This window comes from Trachymyrmex septentrionalis, unplaced genomic scaffold (genome assembly GCF_001594115.1).
Source record: "Trachymyrmex septentrionalis isolate Tsep2-gDNA-1 unplaced genomic scaffold, Tsep1.0 scaffold22, whole genome shotgun sequence".
NCBI classification, from domain to species: Eukaryota; Metazoa; Arthropoda; class Insecta; order Hymenoptera; family Formicidae; genus Trachymyrmex; species Trachymyrmex septentrionalis.
The window spans coordinates 2522359-2544279 of NW_017305375.1; the positions used below are offsets into that span (position 1 = coordinate 2522359).

Consider the following 21921-nt stretch of genomic DNA (forward strand, 5'->3'; position numbering starts at 1 on the left):
TTTTTTTTTCTGCTTAAATAGCTAATTCTAAGTCCTATTGATAGATGGGCCTAAAGGTTCTCTTAGACGTTTACGTTCTCGATTGGCAGAAGACGGCTGTCCAGAATCTCAAGTAATTTTGGCTAAACAGTTGTTAGAGGAACAATGTGGTAAGTCGGAATATACGCTTGACAGCAAAGTTTTCCCATGTTATCCATTATTTCTAGACATATGTTATATAATTTATATCTATATTTCTCTGATATAATTGAATTTTAATTTAATTTAATTTATATAATTATATTCTTCTATAATTTATAACTATATTTATAATTATATTTTAAGAGCTTGATGTTGATAAAGAGGAAAATGCAAAGTTGGGTGTTTACTGGCTGACAAAGGCTTCGGAGCAAGGAAATTTAGAGGCGACTGATATTCTCAGAAAGTGCTTGGCAACTGGCCGTGGTATCACAGAGCATAACTATTACGACGTAAAAAGTTGTCTAGACATGACACAGGATGAGAAGTTGGCTAGAAGAGCGGCGAGGGAGATGTTTATGAGGTAAAGAACAAATAATTAAACATTAAGACTAATAAATAAATACCACATGCTGTATATATGAATATAAAATTGTTATTTCATCAGTTTATCAAATGGTGAGGATTTCATAACTACTGAGCAACTACAAAAACGTATGAGGAATTTATCGTCTCCATCAACCAGTAATGCTGATTATTTTCAATCGAACAACACATCGCAAAAGGGATTAAGCGACAACGATAACGATTGCTTCCCCAGAAATGGGTTTCCTGACGATTCCCCACCTACGAAGGATGAAGATCGAACAAACGACGTTCATGGTAAAAGAGATTTTCAATATGTTAAACTAGACTGTTTTATGAAGAAGTCAAATAAAATAGAGACGGATCAAATACGAGTTCGAGGCTAGGCCTAATAATATTTATATTTAAATTTTATATTTAAATTTAAATATATATATCCTATTATATATAAGTTGTGCACCGATTACTGTCGAACTTTAAACGCAATCTTAAACTTATGAAAAATATTATTCTGACTAGCAGTTTTCGCAGTGTTTAAGGTGCTTATTAGCATCATTATTAAACTAACGATTAATTTCTGAAATTGTTATTTCAGCTTCAGTTTATGATTACGTTTTAAGTCTGACAGTAATTGGCGTACAGTTTATATAACCAAAAGATGTATTTAAAATTTACATATAAATATTATTAGGTACTAAAATCTAGTCTTGATCATATTTGATCCTTATTTGAGATTTTCACATTTTTTATTGCGTTTTTAATGTAAGTTTTGCTCTGCAATTACAGGTTGGACGGACCAAGGTGAAAAGATCACAGAGGCTGCTCTAGTATCTGCGGCTGCAAGCTATGCACGCGGAATGCTTCCAATAGTGTCACATGCTCTCTGCATGGTGGATCCTTCCGAATTGGTGCTGGATACAATACCGCTGCTGCAGAGACCATTTATTCATCCGTTTGCGTCGCTAAAACGTCTCTACAGTTGGTTGGTTGAGACTCTGGGTCATAGAGGAACGTCGATCAACAGAGTTCTCTTTACGTCAAATCTACATATTCTCCTGTTACTGTTACTATACTCCTTGTTCGGCACAGAAAGTCTAATACTTTTTATACCGATGGCTCTCTACTATCTCTCATTTGTAATCATGGTGGTAGCCACCTTCCAAATGCTTCAACGGAAACGCGAATTTAATAATTTCCGCGTGTGGTCAGGCCTATTTCTTAGTTACTCAGGCGGAAATCTGAATCCTGAGGAAGCAGAGTATCAATTCTGCCGCAACAACCTGAAACCATATGGTCATTTCTTTCTCGCGTTGCTACTGAACTTGATGATCTATCCTCTGATAGCCCACCAATGGACTCCACAATCTGAAATCACTATAGTAGCAGTCACACTCACTCTTATCACACTGTGTAGTTTCATGTGGAGAGACTCTTCGCGGTTTCCCGATTTTCTAGCCCTTTTCAGCTTCGGCGTGCACGTACTTGCTAAATATCCTTACGAGACGGACATGGTTGTGGCGCAAAGCTGGAGATTCTTGGACATCAGAGTGCCAACATTCGCATCTTACGTTGTCGGCAATGGTATAGAGTTTTGTCTAAATTTCCGCGCCGTATTTTACCTCTTGATACCGGCGGTCTTCGCGAAAATGGCTGCGAGGGATGGCTGGCGCGGCACATATCGGATTTTAATACCTCATTGCGTTACTCTGAGTTGGTGGCAAATAGCAATCTTTAGTTCTCAAGGTGCAACATGGTACGGCTTGATAAGAGGCGCTCTCGCATTAGTTGGCATGGTTCTATTTCTTCCAATTGCCGGTATTGCTTCCATCATTTTACCAATCGTAGCTATTGCCAAATATTTGTCAGAAAATGATCTGGTTATGAGAATAGCGATTACTACTGTACTCGGAGGAATGCCATTTTTTGCTTCATGGTATCTAAGGAAGACCAGAACGTCAAGATTTAATTGGATCATTACGCTCATGCAAGTACGTATATTATCATTTCTTCGTCTTCGACTTAAATATACTTTATATATTTACAATGTATATGTATGTCTTATTTGTATATAAAATTATATAAATGTTTTCTATAGATTGTTCTTGGCGTTAGCGCTGCGACATTTTTATCGTGGCCGATGATAATGGAATATAATCAGGATTCCGATGAAGCGTATGACATTGTTTCTACTTTAACATGGGATCAGTATCAGAACTATTGTCATCAACCTGCGTGGGAAGAATTATCGTCGAAAGCGCAAGTCCAGGTGCAATGCGCTCAATTGGAAGGCATACCAGTCTCGTGGGAAGGTTATGTGACAAATATTAGAGTAAAATCGATAAAGAACAATATTGCAGTTGTATTAAACAAGTTGCCTAATAATATTAGAACAATACTTAGTTGTATGTATGGGGAACCGTACGAGGAAAATTGTAATTCGGGCGATGACACTCGCAGAAAAAACTGCAAGCACATCACGAACATTCAAAAGAAAAGGAACAAATGTTATTTTCCATCTTGGGATCAATATGAATTTGAGATATTCGTCAAGATGAAAAGCGGCATATGGGGAAGTACTACGGAAATACGTCTCATTGCGGACCATTCTTTCACCAATTTTAGTTTGAACATATATCCAGGCGATAAGATTTGGTTTTCGGGCGCGCTTCTGAATAATGACTTAGAAACAGAATCTCTTCTTGGTGGCGCTGAACTGCATATCGATTTGGAAGAAGTAGGGTGTCTTGCATGCAACTCTCTTGATTTGAAAACATCTTATAAACGTTATAGGTATCGTATAAGTTTAAGCTCTATTATCAGAGATCTTTGTCTCAGTGTAAAGACTGTATTAAATTTTCTGTTAAATCCGATTGTGATGTTCAAGTGATGATATTCTATATGACTGAATTTTTTAGATCTCTTAGCTTTTTAAACTCAATGTAGTGAAATTTTTTCGATATCTAATTACAATATTACAGTTGGTTTAATATGATTTATATATTAAACAAAAATTAAACTACTATTAGAATTACTAGAGTCTGGATACATAAAATCTGAAAAAAGAACGCTGAATAAATAATTAATATATTTCAAAAATACAATTTTAAACAAACTACTGTAGTTTTTATATATTTGCAGTGTAACTCTCTGCAATATATTTGTTGTATAAATATCTTAGAAGATATTTCAGCATGAAAAATTTATTAAAAGATTTTTATTTCGACGAACAATTTAACTCGATAATTATATTATTATTGTAATAAATTATCACTTTTTGCATTACAATTGAAGATATATTGCCCTGTACAAAACAGCGTGTTATATGTAATAACATGCTAAATATAATATGAACTGAATTAAATAAGAAACTGTTATGTATATAAAGCAGAGCGTTTCTTCAATGTTTGACATACATGTAAATATGTGTGTGATATGAAAGTAGAGAATAGTGCAAATATTTCGATGTTACCGAATGCCTCAGGCAATATATACATACACAAAAAAATACACATATATATTATATACACACACACACACACACAACGTGTGTATATACAGGATGTTTGAGAATAATGATAAATCTTTCGCATAGGGACAGAATGAACTAAACTGAGAAGAAAAGTTTTGTATCATTTTGCAATTTTCGTAATAGTTAACAAGATATTAGTTGCTAAACATTGCTGAAAATTGGTTTTCAATAATTTTTTACTCAAATATTATCAACTTTACAGAAAAACTGCAAGAGACAGAAATTGTTTATTTTCTTCTCATAAAACTACAAATGTTTTTAGAATTTTTTATTAACTTTTTAGTACAGCATTTTTTCATTTTTAACAACTTAAAAAAATACGGTATTACAAAATTCTGAAAAAATTAAAAAAAAAATTCTTAGACTTCTATGAAAAGAAAATAAACAATTTTTGTCTCTTGTAGTTTTTCTGTAAAGTTGATAATATTTGAGTAAAAAAATTATTGAAAACCAATTTTCGGCAATGTTTTAGCAATTAATATCTTGTTAACTATTGCAAAAATTGCAAAACGGTACAGGACAGAATAGTACTTTTCTTCTCAGTTTAATCCATTCTACGTCTATGCGAAAGATTTATCATTATTTTCCAAACACTATGTATGTGTGCGTGTGTATGTGCGTGTGTGTGTGTGTGTGTGTAAGTATATTAACAGATATATATTTTAGGCTTTTATGAACAAGTTATAATCTGCTTCAAAGTATTATATATAAAACATATATTTTTTAAGATTTATATATTTTCCTAAGCATTACTGCCAGTAAAAAAAAACAAGAGAAATGCTTAATATTTTTGTATTCCGGAAAATAATAAGAAATGACATCTTTTTGATCTTGTTTTAATATCGTAAATTATATAGTAAACATTGTATTTCTTACTAGGTTTATAGTACATATATTATATCATAATAAAATTTTAATTAGTTTGATGGCAAGGCAGTATGCAACATGTAATGTAAATAATCTTAGTAAAATTATTTAGTAAGCTATTATTTTATTAATAGAAATACGTTATTTTATAAGAAATTTTGTGCAGTGTCATATACTACCACATTATATTAGAATACGCTAGATGTCTCACAATTCAGTTACCTGAATAATGCAATTTTTAAAGAATACTAAAAAAAAAATATATATATATATGTGTGTATACAAAATTCTATACATCAATGTTAAGTGTTTAGATCGAGAAACTTTATTAATGCATATCTATCTGTAGAGTTAAGGACAGTTTCGTCATTGTATCATACAACGACAATAGGAACCAAGACCAGTACAGTAGCAAAGAGATAAGACATAGATGTGCCTTGGTGTTTTCTGTTTGAATAATTTTAATGTTGATAATAAAAGTATTCTATTTGCTTCTTCAAAGCAAACAAATGAATTAAATGCGTTAAAAAATCATGAACTCTTGCATTCTGTGCAAATATATATTTTTGTCATAAATAATATATATTCAAAAATAAAATTTAAAATACTATATCTTATTCCAATACATTTGTATAATAAATTTTAATACCTTGTATCTCTTCTGTGAAAAAATAAAAAACCTATTTTTCTTTAGAATTATAGACATATTTATTTTGTATTTGGCAACATGATACATTATTGTTTCGAATGATAACATCATGTCGATAACAAGACATTTGTTTATTAAACGGTTTGGTTCCCTTTTTCTTAGTTTCTATATAAAAGAATTACAATACAGAGTTTTACTATGTAATTATTTTATAATGAAATACACTAGAATCCCCCATATTACTTTCATGCAATATTAGATCATCACTCTAACACAGCATAATTTATATGGCTAATAGTTTGTTTAGAATTGCATGCATAACTGCAAATAATCTCTATCACAAACTTTATGCAGTATGGGAGCTTCGCATACATTAATTTTCTGTATGTACAAATATAAAATCTATGTTAATAAAGTCTTTTCTGTATCTATATAATTTGTATACGAAAATAATTACTTAATGTGCAAGAAAATTGCATTAATAGAAACAGAATTTCTATAGTTTGTATTCTTAAACAATATCTCTTTTATCTGTGATGTTATATTTTCTTAAATAATTAAAATTACTGGATTTTAGAATCAATTTGTTCCAACCCAAACAAAAAGGTTCTGGAAAAAGTATATATTACCACAAACATCTTGTATACATTTGGCTTGAAATTAATATAATATAAAAGTTTTTCCAAGACCTTTCTAAAATACAGTTAACAATGTACATGTCACAATACATTCATTACACATCGTCTCATTCTACAAATTTTGAGAAGTCAAATATATAAAAACTTATTTTGTTAAATTCCATGTGATTTCATTTTAAGAAGAAATAACTTTGGTAAAGAAACTGTAATAAATACGTATTTTTACTGACTATTGTAAAATCAAATAAATGTACATTGAGCCCAATCAATGACATTGACAATTAATTAATGAAGCAACATTCTGTAAATATTGGAATTATTACAAAACTTAGATACACATACACACATATGTCTCTCCTTTATCCTAAAGACTTTTATTCTTACACATAAAAGAAAATACTAATTTTAAAGCAAAGAAACCAAATACGGACAGTCTCATAGTATGTTATAACTTAAATCTTATATATGAGAAATCTTGGATAAAGGATAAATCGATAAGCTGCAACACTCAAAACACACACGCTATCTAAATCTTGACTTAGTAAAATCGCTTTCTGGCATTTTCCTGATGTTTCTTATGAAGCATAATTATAATTACAACACAGGCTATTAATACAAGGGCACCCAATAACATCAATAGGAAAAGTTTTATTCCACTCCAGCTATGTTGCTTCAGATCTTCTACACGTTCTGAAAACAGAAATTGACATTAGAATAGTAAATAAATTTCTACACATGTACAATAGAATCTTGTTTAACTGCATACCTCTTGGTGGATCATAAAACGCTGCTGATGGCACAATTTGTGATCTGTCTTCCCGATCTTTAGGCTGTAATTTGACACGATATTTTTAAATCTTATTAATTTGCTAATTATTATAATTGAATAGTTTATAAGAATAAGTACGACTGTGTAACTGATATACATAAATATGATAGAGAACGCTAGATGTGTGTGTTTCGAATAATATATATTCTTAATTTAAATTTAATTATCTCTGATGTGACTGTGCGCCGAAACGTTCGAACTTTAAACTCAATTGATCTGAGACGCTAATATATATAAAAGACACATGATGCCTTTTATCCAATGAGCATGCGTAGCTTATTTTCACTTACTCATACCTTTATCACTTTTTACGATTATTTACTGACTGTTAGGAGAGATAAGCAGTTTTCGTCTATTTTTATAAATATTTTAAAGCAATCTTATCATTTTATTTCATTTAAATAGTTTTTATTTATAAATGGCAAGTAATAAAAATTAACGTGTCATTTCTCGCTTCTGACGTCACGATTCAATATGGCTGTGGTGACTACACAGGAGCCTTAAATTAAGAATATATATTGTATTATTCGAAATATCTAACTTTGACCGCTTACTCGCATTCTCTATCATATTTATGTACAAACAGTATTTATATTTTTATTAGCTTAACAAAACATGTGCTTCACATATTTAATATAATATTTAATAAAATATAAAAAAATTAATTAATGCTTACATCATCTATTAAATCTAATTCAAATAAACGAATTGACAATATGTCATGATTGTCAGACAGATCACCCGTAGTAGCAGAAATTCCAATATAATATCCTGTTGGAAGCTTAACTTCATTTACTTGAAAACATTGCTTCCATGCTGCTTTGTTAGCAAGATCCGTGGAAACTTGTGATAAGAAAAAAAAACATTATAAGAAATATAGTGAGGAAATATGTGTAATTTAGTAACACATACATGTGTAATTGTATGTGTACACACACACGCGCGCGCGCGCACGTGTTTACAAATCAAGAAAGAGATTAATAAAGCTGAAACGAAAAAGAAAATAGGAAATAAAGGATGGATACACTCCATTTAACGTGACAGGGCAAAGTACAAACGATGAAATAAGAATAAAAAAAATATTACAACTTAACAAACAATTTTCTGATACATTCATGATATAAAAGGTGCAATAAAATTTAATAATGTTTAATTTTACGTACCAGTTAGAGTGTCTCTCTCGTATCTTATAGATATGTGTGTATCATGTTCCAAGTTCCTAAATTTTGCTTCACATCCTGCAAGTTGTGTATGAGTGCCATCACGATCGTGATCATAATGCAAAGATCCATTGTTAACCATTGCTGAGATGTAAGGATGCTGATGCTGTTGCAGATATATTCTATTATTTATGTATCAAAAGAAAATATAGAATAAAGTAAAAAATAAAGACAAATATATAAAAAAAAAATCTTAATTTAGAAAAATTTAAGATATAAAAAAATGTAAATTATTTAATTACAGTAATTAACTGGTTAATTAAAAATATTCAAAGATTTGCATAATCTGATTGTACAAACTATAATCACACTTTATAAAACTGTGTTTAACCTACGTTATGTTGGCCATTATGATTGCTGTAGGTATCAAGTATTACTGCTAATCCTTGGAAATAATCTCGGCTCCCAAATACTGGACCTGGCTTCATTCTTTCCTTGGCGTACCAAATAACAAAACCATCTCCAAATAAATCCTTTCCATTTCCATGTACTTTGAATTGAATTTGCAATTCCCAATTTCGTATATGGCATGGCTATATATGACAAGTTTATTGAATCTTAATTAGTAACTAATATACATGTATAATTATACATATACATACAGTTTTTATATTAAAGCTTATAAAGAGTTTTCATATATGTCTAAGAAATCGCAAGTATAAATAAAATACTTGCCACAGAATTCCATAAGGCACCTTGTTTACTTTGTAAATCAGGTGTTAACCTGATATAATTGTTAGTTACCATTGTATTTCCCATAAAGTCCCAGTTAGGTATCGTCATACCTGTGCCTATCATATCAAACATAATTTTATAAATAAAATAAAGTACTCAATTATAAATAATATATTTCATTTATATTTAAATATGTAAAAAACATTTGATAAATAAAATTGTGGTCAATATTATAAACAATTAATTTCAGGATTGCCACAGAAAACAAATTTTAAAATTCTCTGACTTTTCCAGGTTTTCCAGATAAAAATGAAAAATTTTCCATGACTAAATAATACATAAATTTTAACATTTAGACTCAAGAATTACAAAAAAGCTAATCTATATTATTAAATACAACAAAAAAAGTTTAGTAGCATAGTAAAATTTTAGCTGCAAAGCCAGTAAAAAATACATTAGTTTTGGAAAAAAGAAAATACAGTTATGACAAAAAAGAGGGATCAAATAAAAATACTGAATAAAATATAAATTTTAATTATTTTATTAAAATCGTTTAAAGTGTGCAAGTTTTAAATGTATTTGACTATAAATGTCAGATATAATATTAAAAAAAATTATTATAATTATTTAAAAAAGGAATTTAATAAAAATTGTAAGCAAATTTAAAAATTCCAGATTTTTTACATTTTCCCCTGACTTTTCCCAATTTTCCAGGTCTGTGACAACTCTGAATTTATACGTGTGTGTGTATGTGTGTGTGTAATAAAAAATATATTAGAAATGTTGAGACTTTTATCAATATATTTGCATTTATATTATTTATTTTAAAATTTCATAGTGTTTATCATTATAATATAACCTTTTTTTCTCTAAATAATATTTTCAGTATATTGCACAAAAATTTTTTTAATTAGTATTTATTAATCTCTTCAGAAGAAATTTATAATTTATAAAAATAGAAAAATTGCGTCTTTTAAAAAAATAACTCTTTGACTTATGTACATTTACTAATCTTGTTGCAATTATGTTGTAATTTTAGACCGGTAGTGGAATGACTCGCGGATTGTGATTAGATAATAAATGAACCAGTAAATTCTTCCATGTTGGCGCGCAACAGGATCCTCTTAAAGAAATCTATCGTTAAAAAAATTGGAATCCGCATATCATGTTTTCTTTTAAGAAAAAAAAAATCGACTTTGACCTATGTACATTTTCTAATTTTAACAGAGGAAACACGTAGAGATTCCTTCCGCCGTTATCTACGCAAAAAAGTAAATTCTCCGCATTAATTAGCAAAAAAGTAAATTCTCCGCATTAATTAGTCATCTCGTAACCTCAAATATAACGGACTATCTCCGCAAATTGCGATTAGATAATAAATGAACAAACAAATCTTGGGATTATCCGAGAAGCGTGATAGAAGATAAATAACAATTAGTGAACCTTGATATGGCCTGATTAGAGAATGCTCTCGCTTCATATAGTCCTGTGTGTTCCATTCCGCGGCGAAGGATTCTAGGACACCAATGAGCAGAAGCAGCCACGAAATCACAACCATGTTGATTTTCGATCGGACGTTCCGAATGTTCGTAGAAAACTAAACACGTGGGTGAAAAGAGTCACAGGACACTCGTTCAAAGCAGCACCGCCGGAATAAAAGCCAATAAGGCCATTCACGCATTCACCAAGGTAACCAACGTCATTCTCGAGTCATCCGGACGTTTCGCGGTTTCGTCGGGGATTGTTGGTTTTATAGTTCGGTAAAATTCGATCTGCGCTAATGCGACAGTCGATAACGTCGATCAGAGAGAAACTTGAGAGAGGCCATTGCGGAATTATTCGCGGAAAAAATCATCCGTACACTAGCGCAAGTACATCCACTGTTATTTAGGAACTACGTATTTTGGCGATAAAATCACTGTGTTGAAGAAAGATGTGGTGCGAGTCCGTACTAAATAACAATACCACCGACAAGATACTATTAAAGACCGTCAACCCTGGGCAAATTTGCAGCGGTATAAAAAGGACTCGGAGGTAATTGAAAAATGCTGGCATTATCGATAATTGATATAAATTTGCTATTATTAACATAAATATTTGGCTCATACATTATTAAATTCATGATTTGTTATCACATAAATATTCCATAAATAAATATGCATACTTGTAAAGTTATAATATCCTATATATTGCAGAAAAATTATAATTTTTTGTCTGCAGTTATCAGTATTCTGTTGTTAATCAAACTTTGACACTGAAATTACAATTTTAAAGAAAAATCGAGTATTATTGAGTTTTAAATGCATAAATACGTCTACTAAATTAATAAATCATAAAATTAGTACAATATTATCAATTTTTAATTATTTACAATATTCACAAGAACGCGAACTCCCGTAAGGATGTCGGTTTTTAATAGTATCTCGTCGGTGATAGTACTAAATCATATACGTGTTAAATTGCTTTAAAAAGTATAACATAAATATTATAATTTGTGGGTAATTAATTAAACGTTTTGTAAATATAAAAATATATATTACTTGAAGTTTTATAACAAATTAAATTCTTTAAATCAAGATATTATAAATAGAGAAAGAGAGAGCAATATAACGTAATTATTCACATCATAATAATAAGCGTTACGCTCACATTCGACAGTTTATAAGATTAATTTAGATATAATTTCGTTGAATCCTCTTTCCAACGCTCCATATACATAAAAAAATTTAATATCGTTTTCTATTTTATTTATACACAAGTGAGCGTAATAATTATTGTCATAGTACATTTAATATTCAACAATACATAATGAATATATAATTCAGTGAATTTACATTGTTATAGTAATATTTTTATAAAAAATTTTGCTATATAGAAATTAATCAAGTATAATACAATAAATGTATATATTTCTATATTTACGCAATTCGCAATTAACAACTATAAAAAAGTTTCGACACTTTTTTTTAAGAGGATTTCGGAATGCACACACACAACCTATATTTACCGAGCGATCAGATTTTACTTAATGAAACAATAAGTAATAACCAATTGCTTGGTGAACAAGTTGCATTCCAAAATTCATTTTAAAAAAATGTGTTGCAATTTTGCACTTTTATTTTAGATAAAAAAAAGTTACATGATACCTTGAATTTTTTTACCCCAATGTTTTTGTTTCCAATGAAATTTCCACTGCATCTTCTTATTTTACAAGCACTTACCTTACCGAATTATTCATTCATATACGAGAGCGCGAAAGCAACGGCAGCGTCACGGCGAATGCCGTTTTAAGCTGCATTTTTATGCCGACGCTCGATGCTCGAATCGAGCATCAAAACAGGTCACGTGATCAAAATTAATGCTTAATATTCAATTTTGATCACGTGACCTATGGAGCGTCGAGCGTCGACATGAAAATGCGGCCTTAAGTTTGCACGCCACCGAGATTCCGCGAATTCCGCCGCACGCATACAAGAAAATTGCAAGGGCAATGTGATTAAATATACACATACGTACACACATGCATGCATGTATGTATGCATGTATATACGATCAGTCGCTTCTAGTTTGCAGGTCAGAAGTTTAATTCTTTTTTCTAACTTGTAGCTATATATTACCACAAGAAAGAAAACTTATTGTGATATTTATACATGGCCGCGTCCCGTAAAATGCATAATCGATAACACGCACATAATTTATATCATATTTTATTCTTATTGTTTATCGAATATTAAACAAGGATAAAATAGATCTGTTGTTTTTAATTCCTGCACTATATAACTTTCTTGTTTTCTCTTTCACTAATTAATATTAAACACATATATCTATTTCACACTTTAAATTCTAATGATTTAACGATACATTTCACGCAATATGCGCTTTACCGAAAACCAACATACATATATATTTGTATATATAACTATACACATATGCGTATATATAAATTTTCAAAAAATATAAACGTTCGCACTTTGACATAATTCGAATTTGCGTTTTTGTAATGAATAAAATAGAAAATCAAATCTCAGTTCCTCAATTTTGTTTTGTTCATAATTTTTTTAGTCGATTCGTAGAACCTAAAAAAACCCTACGAGATAATTAGGAGAGACCCCGTCTCGTCGAGCCGCATTTCGGCCATGTTGTGGCCAAATTTTTTTTGAAAGTATCTGTAGAAAGTGGCCGGCGCGGCGGCACATTTGCGCCTGCGTACGTGTTCGCATCCATCGCGTGGATCTCAGCCTCAGCGGATTATGTCTGCGGTCGGCGATTGTATGGCGTCCTGCGTAGTACGTACGTCCGCTTGAACTTGACGGAGCCGTTCGTGCACGAGATACCGGCATCCGCATTCGTACGGCGTGGTCCACGTCGCGAGTAATCAGCCGCGACGAGAGTAAGAAAGGGCGACTATTAATATTTGTGAGCGAAGCGGTTGAGGAGAGGCGGTGAGGCAGCTAGCGAGCCTTGCTATAGAAGAAAGAAAGAGAGAAAGAGAGAGCGTGCGTGGATGTGTGTGTGTGTGTGTGTGAGAGAGAGAGAGAGAGAGAGAAAAAGAGAAAAGGAGTGTAAGTGAACGACAGTAGGAGCAAGATTAACTTCTCGTACGCCAAGTAGAGGACCTCACGCTGACTTGTTGCGTTTTCACGCAAGTAAGATCAAGTAAGATCATATAAAACAAAAAAAAAAGAAGGGCGTGGAGTTTAATTGGGCGCGACTAATAGGCACGCCGCTAAATCGCTGTCGTGGTCATGGGTAAGACGCCAAAGAAGGCGGCCCCTGGGGGCGATGAGAGGAATTTGTACGTTCGGAGGCTTAAGGCAACGACCGCGCCGTCGAGAGCTTCTGAATCTAGCTTGCCTGAGAGACAGCGCGAGTACGAGAATTCGAACAGGTTTGTAGAAACAATCAGCAACAGCGAATTGCAAGTTCCACCAGAGTTTCTCAGTCGTGGGATGTACGCTTGTTTCTTTTCTTTTCTTTTTTTTTTTTTTTTTTAAAGTTGCCCGATCAACCCTCTCCAGGTCTACCTGGAGTAGAGTTGCGGATTGTAGTAAATTGTTTGCGTACTGGTATTTGATGCAACACTTGGAACTTGTTAGTTGCTTGCCGCTGTTTACAGGGTATCGGAGCTTTGTTAAAGAATTGAAAGATTATATCGATATCATAGTCGTCCTTAAGTATATCTTCATGATATTTTGTAATTGTATCGCATAAGCTTTACAGAATTTTGAAGCAAGATATGAATTTTACTGATAATCTAGAACTTTAACTTTAAAGATTTAAGTTATTTTAAGACATTTTGAAATTAAATAAATTGATGAACAATATTTTATGGCTTATTTTATAGAGAGAACATTATAATGCTGATATTATATTTGTCGTACGACAAAGTATTTCAAGCCTATTGATTAGCTGCAAGAAAGAGAAGTTGTCGGATCTCTATCTTACAGTTAATCAATAAACTTAAAATCTTTATCGTACGACAAATGTAATACCAATCTAACGATGCATGTGAGAAAAGACAGATATTTTCATTCTTAGACAAACATGAGAAACTTTGGTTTATCTTTTTTAAATTAGTACTTACATACTTTTAAATTAGTTCCTCTCATCACCTCCAGCATTTCTTGCTCAAAGGCCATTTGTAATATGGCTTATCTCTTCATTGATTGTGAATATCTTATTTTTATTTTAGGCTAAAACTGACTGGAATACAGAAAAGAGTATTACCTGGACCAGGGAAGAGTTTTAAGGTATATACTTCAAATTTTTCTTAATTTTTTTCCTTATTTATGATTTTGAAACTGTTATACTTTTAAACAATAAACAAATATATAATATGATTATTTTGACTGTAACATATAGATATATAATTATTTTTAGAAATTATGTTTAATTATAATTATTGGAATTGTATTATGTTAAAGTATTATAATTTATTTGTTTGGATACTATTAAGTATTCATCTAAAAAAACAACAGAATTTATTAAGAGTATTAAACTTACTATTAAGATAATGTTATCTTTTGATATAGATTAGGTATAGGCTTATCAGTATGAATTCATAGAAATATTTTGTGTCTGATATAATTTAATTATTTAATATAATTATTACTGTTTATAGATTCTTTTGTTAATTAAATATTTTATAAAGAATATTTTTTTATGTTATCTAATAATAATCTTGTATTTATATTTCTTTGTTTCATAATTTATATAAAGAAAAAAATGAGCGAGAGACAAATAATAAAATTAATTGATAAGTATAATTTTATATAATATGAAAATATTGTATATACATTAAATTTATTTACTAATATTTATTTATAATAAAATATGAAATGAAAACAATTTTATCTTCATTTGCTATAATGCCCGTTTCCACCAATATAGACTAACTTTAATCTCTTCAACTTACTCTTTATCCTTTCTAGTTCTACAGATTAAAAGACGAAGAGTAAGTTGAATCGAGTTGTTAAAGTTAATCTACATTGGTGGAAATGGGCATAAATGAGTCAAATTTTGACTTATATGTATATTTTTTAAATATAATTAAATTGTATAAAAATGTGCATAATATATAAATAATAATTAAATATGCAATTCATATAATAATTGTAAATTGATGAAAATGCACGATATATAACTCATACTAATGATAAGTCTGTGACTTTAAATTATTAATTTCGTTAGATTCTTATTGTATTACCTTAGGTCTGCAATGTGGAAATAATATATGTTATAGAGCAAACTTCGCCCTCCAACAAAAATTGAACATCAAACAAAGCAACACAAAATACTATTAAAAAATCCAGAAATAAAAAGTACAGACATGCAGCCAGGATCAGAAGAAGCTGAAGTCAAATTGAATGTTTCAATTCAAAAAGAAAATGTTACAGAAGAAAACGGTAACAACAAAGCTGTCGAAACTGAGAAATCTGCTATGAGCAAAGAACATATTGATCATACCTACGAAAAGATTTCAAGCGATCTTCAAACTACAAAAACTATCCAGGAAGTACTTGTTGCGGACAATAAAACTATTCCCGAAGAAAAAGAAGTCTTATTAATAGATGTTGATACTGAAACCAAAGAAGAACAAGAGGCAAATGACATTAAATTGATATACGAAGCGGAATCAATTTCTTTAAGCAATGGAAAAGAAATATTAGACGATAAACAACCAAAGGACAATGGACAGGGAGAAAAATTACTTACAGAAGAAATAAAGAATGATATAAATGAGACAGAAGAGACGCAAAGTGAAGCTCCAACCAATAATGAAAGTTGCTCGGTTGACATTGTTGAATCTACCACATCAGAATTATCCGAAACGTCAGAATCTATTATTCAGAGCAACATACAGAAAGATAAAGAAAGTATTGATGACACTATAAATGATCCATCATTTATTTCTTATGATTCATCTATAATGTTAAAAGATGTAAAAATTAAACTCAATGATTGTCTGAAAGATAATTCGAAGCTCTACGATGTAAGCAATACGGAAGGTATATCGAATCAACTGTCAAAAGACCAGTCATTTGGAAGGACGCTGAGAAACATCTCGGGAAGACATTCCATCGGTCGAATGCGACACGTTACTTTGCGTGAAAACAGGATATCACCGAATAGTTCTCTTTTCGTGAATACCTCTACTATGTCTATGCCACAGGATGAAGGAATAGAATCTAAAATCTTACCATATGGTACTGGTTTATTATCCGATACTTTCTCTACGAATGGTAGCCCATTAGACAGAAAACGTAGAATTGAAACAGGAAATTGGAGTTCAGCGAAAAAGCAGAAAACAGATGAAGAAAGTAGCATTTTCAATACATCTATTAATCTATTGAAAGGTTTGCGTATACCTAGTATGCAGGTATCCACACCAAAAGCCACACCTTATAAATTCGAATCTACGAAGTTAGACATTAGCGGGATAAAAAATGATGACAATAAAATGATAGCTGAACCAATTGAGAGTACAAAGAAATGGTGTGTCATCATGTAAACTATCATGACAGTAAAGGTATTATTATACAGAAAAAAAGTAAAAAAATTGTATATTTTCGGGAAAAATACCAAAAATTATACAATCAAAGTTTGATTTTATTTTTTAATAATAGATTGTTTCTCTTCTAATTAATCAATTAAAAATAATTGTATTCTGATTTTGTTCTTACACAATTTTCTCGAGCACATGTATTTATTCTATAATTTTCGGAAATATTTTTTTGATATAAGGATATAATATATATATTTTCGATAATTAAATTAGGAGAATTCAATGCTATTCCCACTGTGTAGATTGCTTGTAGTGCAGAATTTTTCGATGTCAATTTTGGGATAAGATCATAGAAGAGAATAAATTACGTTATGGTGAAGAGAGTACAATTTTATCATGACTATTATTAACACTTTTAACATGACTATTTTATGAATAAAGACTTGATGATGAAATGTATCAACATTTAATATAGTATAATATAAAATAATTAAGTTGCATGTACAGAAATGTAATATGTTGTTTAATTTCAGTACATGTCTCCCAATTTACAACCTACGATTTATGATTTGTAATTATCTTTATGTCACTTTTTCAGATAGATTATGATAATAGGTTTTATTCCGATTATAAATTGAAATGATTCTGTAACGCAAATTATATTAATTATTTAATAGGACGTTTATCTGGAAATAATTTCTTGAATATTTTATTTTATGCATATTATATCTTATATAGGTATTATCGTTATGAAATTCATATTTCACATATGCACTTATTCATATTATGTAATAGAAAGACATATCTCTATATTTAGTTCTTAACGAAGTACAATATTTATATTTCTAATTTGTAATTCGTTGAATTTGATAAGGAGGTTAAAAATATGTTGTATTCTATATAAATTGAGTTGTGTCACAAATTTTTGAAAATTAATTATAATACACATTAATTACATATCTTTTTTCTAGTTATAGCAAATCATTACTATCAAATAAGTTACAATATTAGTTACAATATTGCATTTGTAACAACTTTTTATGACCTATCTTTGCTGTAATGAAATATTGTTGACTACTATAAACGATCCATAACATACTTATTAAAAATATTCAATAATTACATATTATATATGACAGTATATAATTTTTTAAGTGATATGGATATATTCTATATATTTTTGAAGAGAGAGAGAGACCGTAGTAATTATTCATGTAATTTTTATTCGGTATAAGAATACTCATTCTTCGAAAATTTTAATATCCGTTGAAACTGTAAAAATCAAAGATGTAAGATGTAGATACGAAACTGTTATTAGTGCAGTGTATCTTAAGAGCAAAATAAGAAATAACGAAGAAAAAATTATATCTTTGGAAAAATCTCATTTCGTATGCGGCTTTATTTATCAGTTCTTATTCTAGACATTTATATATGCTATAGATTTAATACATTCTTATGTCATCCATTAAGGATGATATTACATTGCCTTTATATTAAATTTTTGTTGATATATTTAACATATATCTCTAGAAGTATCACTTCGACCTTCCATCATATAATATAAATGAGGATTAAGGATGATAAAATAAAGACGATAATTCGACCAAAATAATTTTCTAATGTCAGTCGATTTATTCGTTTAGGATCTTCAGAGTTATTGTTGTTTAATTCCTAAAATTGTACATTGCGATCTTTATATATTGCGAAAAAAGTGATTTATTGCATTTATGATATTGCATTGCTAATTTTCTTATCTAATACAAAAATGTAATTTAAATCAATAATTATTCAGGACTAAACGAATAATCGAGTTAGAACATACTTTTATACTTGTTCGATTAGTAGAAGCGTTAGAAGCATACCCAAGATGTACATAAGAACCCTTATGAGATTTATAATAAATTCTCGAAATTAAACTTGTTTGTTGATCATTTCACCGAGTAACTCCATAAATTTTTATTTGTGTAACAGGAATAACTCTTGGATTTTAAATATATTATTGTGTACTCTTTATTTCTTAATATATTACATCAAATGATGATCATGTTATGTTTATATCGTTTTTATTAATAATTTTTGATCATGTTTTCAATATTTTATATTTTTGCAGCATATTTTTAAAAAAATATGAACATATGTTATTACAACATGTAGGACAGATATACAGAACTACTTTTGCCGATGTTATATGAAAAGATAATATATCGAAGGTACCGTTCCAGCAATAAAAGTGCAAAAGGATGCAAAAGATATCAGTATGAAGTCTCGAGAGATTTAATCGGGTAAAGAAATAATCTCATATCTCTTATTTGCTTTGATCATATTCCAGAAATATGGCGTTAAATCAAGAACGAGGAATGTATTTCTGCGTTGGATAGATGGCCTAGATAAACTGATATCAAAATCGTTGCAGATTGTTAGTCACATTTAATAATTTAAATCTTTAATAGTTGGATAACGTTTATTCGTTTAAAAGCGCCGTCATTCTTATTTTAAGATGATCTAATTGGACATGTAATATAATCATTTAAAATATAATTGCTAAGAGATTGTTTTGTGGAAAAAAATTAAATTGTCTTATTTTCATATAAGGACACGATGAATGTTGAATGAGACAGCTGAAATTATTAGAAATGTTAATTTATATCATTGATAATATAAGATATCAAATTGAAAGTGTTATTTTCTTTATATATGTGTAGATCGATAAAAATGTAGAAATTATTTAACGATAAAATTATTAATGCATACGTGAACGAGACTGGAACAGTATAATTCTCGTCTCAATTACGTATTACTCTCATAGTTCCTCTTAGACGAAACTGTACTAAGTATGCTTAAATTTGATTCGTCTGAATTTCTACCTTGATATCAATTTTCGTAATTAATATTACTCCTTTTTTTCTTGCCTTATTAAAGAGGTCCTACAATTATTTCGAGATATATTTTAATAAATGTGATAAACGTTCCGTTAAATATTTTTATTGTTAATGTACATGATTTTAATATCAATGTGTATTAAAACAGTATAGTAGTTTTGTTATAACTATAAAATAGAACTTTTCGATTAAGATATGTCGGTTATATATATTATGAGTATTAATTTAATGTAAATTTCATACATTGAGCATCAAAATCTCTTAGATTAGATATAAATAACAATATGTTAATATTTCTTAGCATTATACAATTTATTTTCTATTAATATTATATTCTTATATTTTCTATAATCATATTTTTATTATATTTGTTACAGATATATATGTTTGTGCAATCTGTTCAAGTTTCGAGAAAAGCCTAAAATAAGTAGTCAAATTACAAATTTTCTGTTTATATAAAATTATTAATCGAAAAGATAAATACTCTTTTACAGATGCAGTTATCGAAGAAACTTAAGCTGTCTTGCAGTACATTATAAAAAAATACATTATATCTATTCACGAGAAAATAATAAATATTGTATTGAATTAATTTTAGTTAATCTCTTATCAAATATAACAAAAATGTACACTTTTTTATTCAGTATTACGAATATTTCATTTCTTATTTATTTATTAAATATTATGTAACTGTTTCACACATCTTTTTTTGAATTAAGTATCATATCGGCTGATACAGTCAATGTCCATCTTATTTCTTCTTTATGATAATATAATATATAGATAAGACCCGTATAAATAAAAATGTAGCGATACACCGCAACACCATGTCATACTATCCTGAATTCTTAATTCTGCGGTCAGTGGAGCTACGAGCAACACGCCCGAGATATGATTCTGAAATTTAAGGTCCGGTTGCGGCGTCAAGTGTCAACGGTGTAGAATGCATATCATAAACGCGAATGAAATTGGAGTATACTGCGGTGCAGCATCCCACGCGGGATTGTCTCTGCTTTTCGTCGCGTACATTCAATTAGCGATTTCGAGCTCGTACATTTCTCTATTTTTGTTGTCAAATTACAATTGCATTTCTGAAAACTCACTGCAGAGAGATGTTTATATATTTCGTAAATTACATATCCAGATTATTCATAACGTACTATATTTTATAATTATGCGTATTGGGACTTTAATTTTATTGAGACTTCAAAATATATTCTAAATATCGTATTTCAAGACAAAAATAAGTTTTTATGTGACCTTATCTAAATGAATATATAATTATTTTATTATTAATTTACGCTTAATTAAATTGTTAGAAAATTATTAGTTCTGTTTACCTGATAAGTCCGATCAATTCAACGAACTCCCTGTATATACTTAAAAAAATTTATGTATGTGAAAAATATTTTCGCATCATGAACATCAAGGACAACTCTGCATTCGCTTTTACTCCTTTTTTATAGAAAAGTCGCAGTGCTTCAGCAAGTTAGCACGATAGCTCTATGAAGACACGGACCTTGGCAGCCTTCCCGAAGCCCTGGCCACAAGACTGATCTGATCCTAGTTCCGTGAGGATCCGGAGAAGCATGATGTCTTACTTGTACCTCTCTGCGGAACTCCAGACTTTGTGCTACATCGAGTACCAGCGGCGTGGAACGTGCTAGGCACGCCCAGGCCAAAGTGGAGCACGCGGTGGCGTAACTCTTGACCTCGGCGCATCCACGCAGACATGGAAAGTCGTACAGCGTCCTCTCCAACTGGCTGACCACCTGCTCGGCGACCTCACGAGAACCGGTCTGTACCCCGGAAGTGGCCAACTGCCTTTTAATGCATTCCTCGAACTCCGGAGAAGCCTCCGTCGTCTGGGCCGTGGTCACGCCGTTCAAGATCTTCAAGGCTTCCAGGCGCCTCGATGTCTGGACCATGCCGGCCAGACGCCACGAGAGCTGCAAAGGGCAAAGACATGATAGTTAGCAGAGGCTGTGACTGGTAAGCCTTCAATTTCATTCTAAAATATGCATGTCGCGCTATATATTTAATTGCGCGCGTCTGCTCGACGAGACGCTGCGAGTTACTTCCGCAAT

At 30.5% G+C, this 21921-nt stretch overlaps 4 protein-coding genes across 5 annotated transcripts in view; 2 read left to right on the forward strand and 2 right to left on the reverse strand.

Moving 5' to 3' along the window:
* The window catches only part of LOC108748254 (wolframin), a 4244-nt gene extending 814 nt beyond the window's left edge, over positions 1-3430 (forward strand). The window contains exons 2-6 of the mRNA XM_018486289.1: positions 45-149; positions 325-541; positions 626-840; positions 1330-2531; positions 2639-3430. Of these exons, the coding sequence (XP_018341791.1) occupies positions 45-149; positions 325-541; positions 626-840; positions 1330-2531; positions 2639-3430 (2531 nt within the window). The remainder of the gene's footprint in view (positions 1-44; positions 150-324; positions 542-625; positions 841-1329; positions 2532-2638) is intronic.
* Positions 3431-6529: 3099 nt separating this feature from the next.
* LOC108748421 (vesicular integral-membrane protein VIP36) lies at positions 6530-10639 on the reverse strand. Its single transcript, XM_018486585.1, has 7 exons — positions 10394-10639; positions 8951-9066; positions 8611-8808; positions 8219-8381; positions 7732-7898; positions 6993-7056; positions 6530-6916 (listed from the first exon to the last, which is right to left on the reverse strand). Exons 1-7 carry the CDS (start codon positions 10506-10508, stop codon positions 6765-6767), a joined length of 975 nt encoding a protein of 324 aa, XP_018342087.1. The 5' UTR covers positions 10509-10639; the 3' UTR covers positions 6530-6764.
* A 2515-nt stretch (positions 10640-13154) lies between these two features.
* Positions 13155-17026, forward strand: LOC108748420. 2 transcript variants are annotated; one of them, XM_018486583.1, is made up of 4 exons: positions 13155-13606; positions 13669-13838; positions 14643-14700; positions 15693-17026. In XM_018486583.1, the coding sequence occupies exons 2-4, from the start codon at positions 13696-13698 to the stop codon at positions 16959-16961; spliced, it is 1470 nt and encodes a 489-aa protein (XP_018342085.1). In that variant the 5' UTR covers positions 13155-13606; positions 13669-13695; the 3' UTR covers positions 16962-17026. The 2 variants fall into 2 exon arrangements, with proteins under 2 accessions (XP_018342085.1, XP_018342086.1); XM_018486584.1 differs by having other exon boundaries at positions 13155-13596.
* A 4117-nt stretch (positions 17027-21143) lies between these two features.
* LOC108748253 overlaps positions 21144-21921 on the reverse strand; it is a 26625-nt gene continuing 25847 nt past the window's right edge. Inside the window, exon 5 of the mRNA XM_018486288.1 lies at positions 21144-21783. Within this exon, the coding sequence (XP_018341790.1) occupies positions 21316-21783 (468 nt within the window). The 3' untranslated portion in view covers positions 21144-21315. The remainder of the gene's footprint in view (positions 21784-21921) is intronic.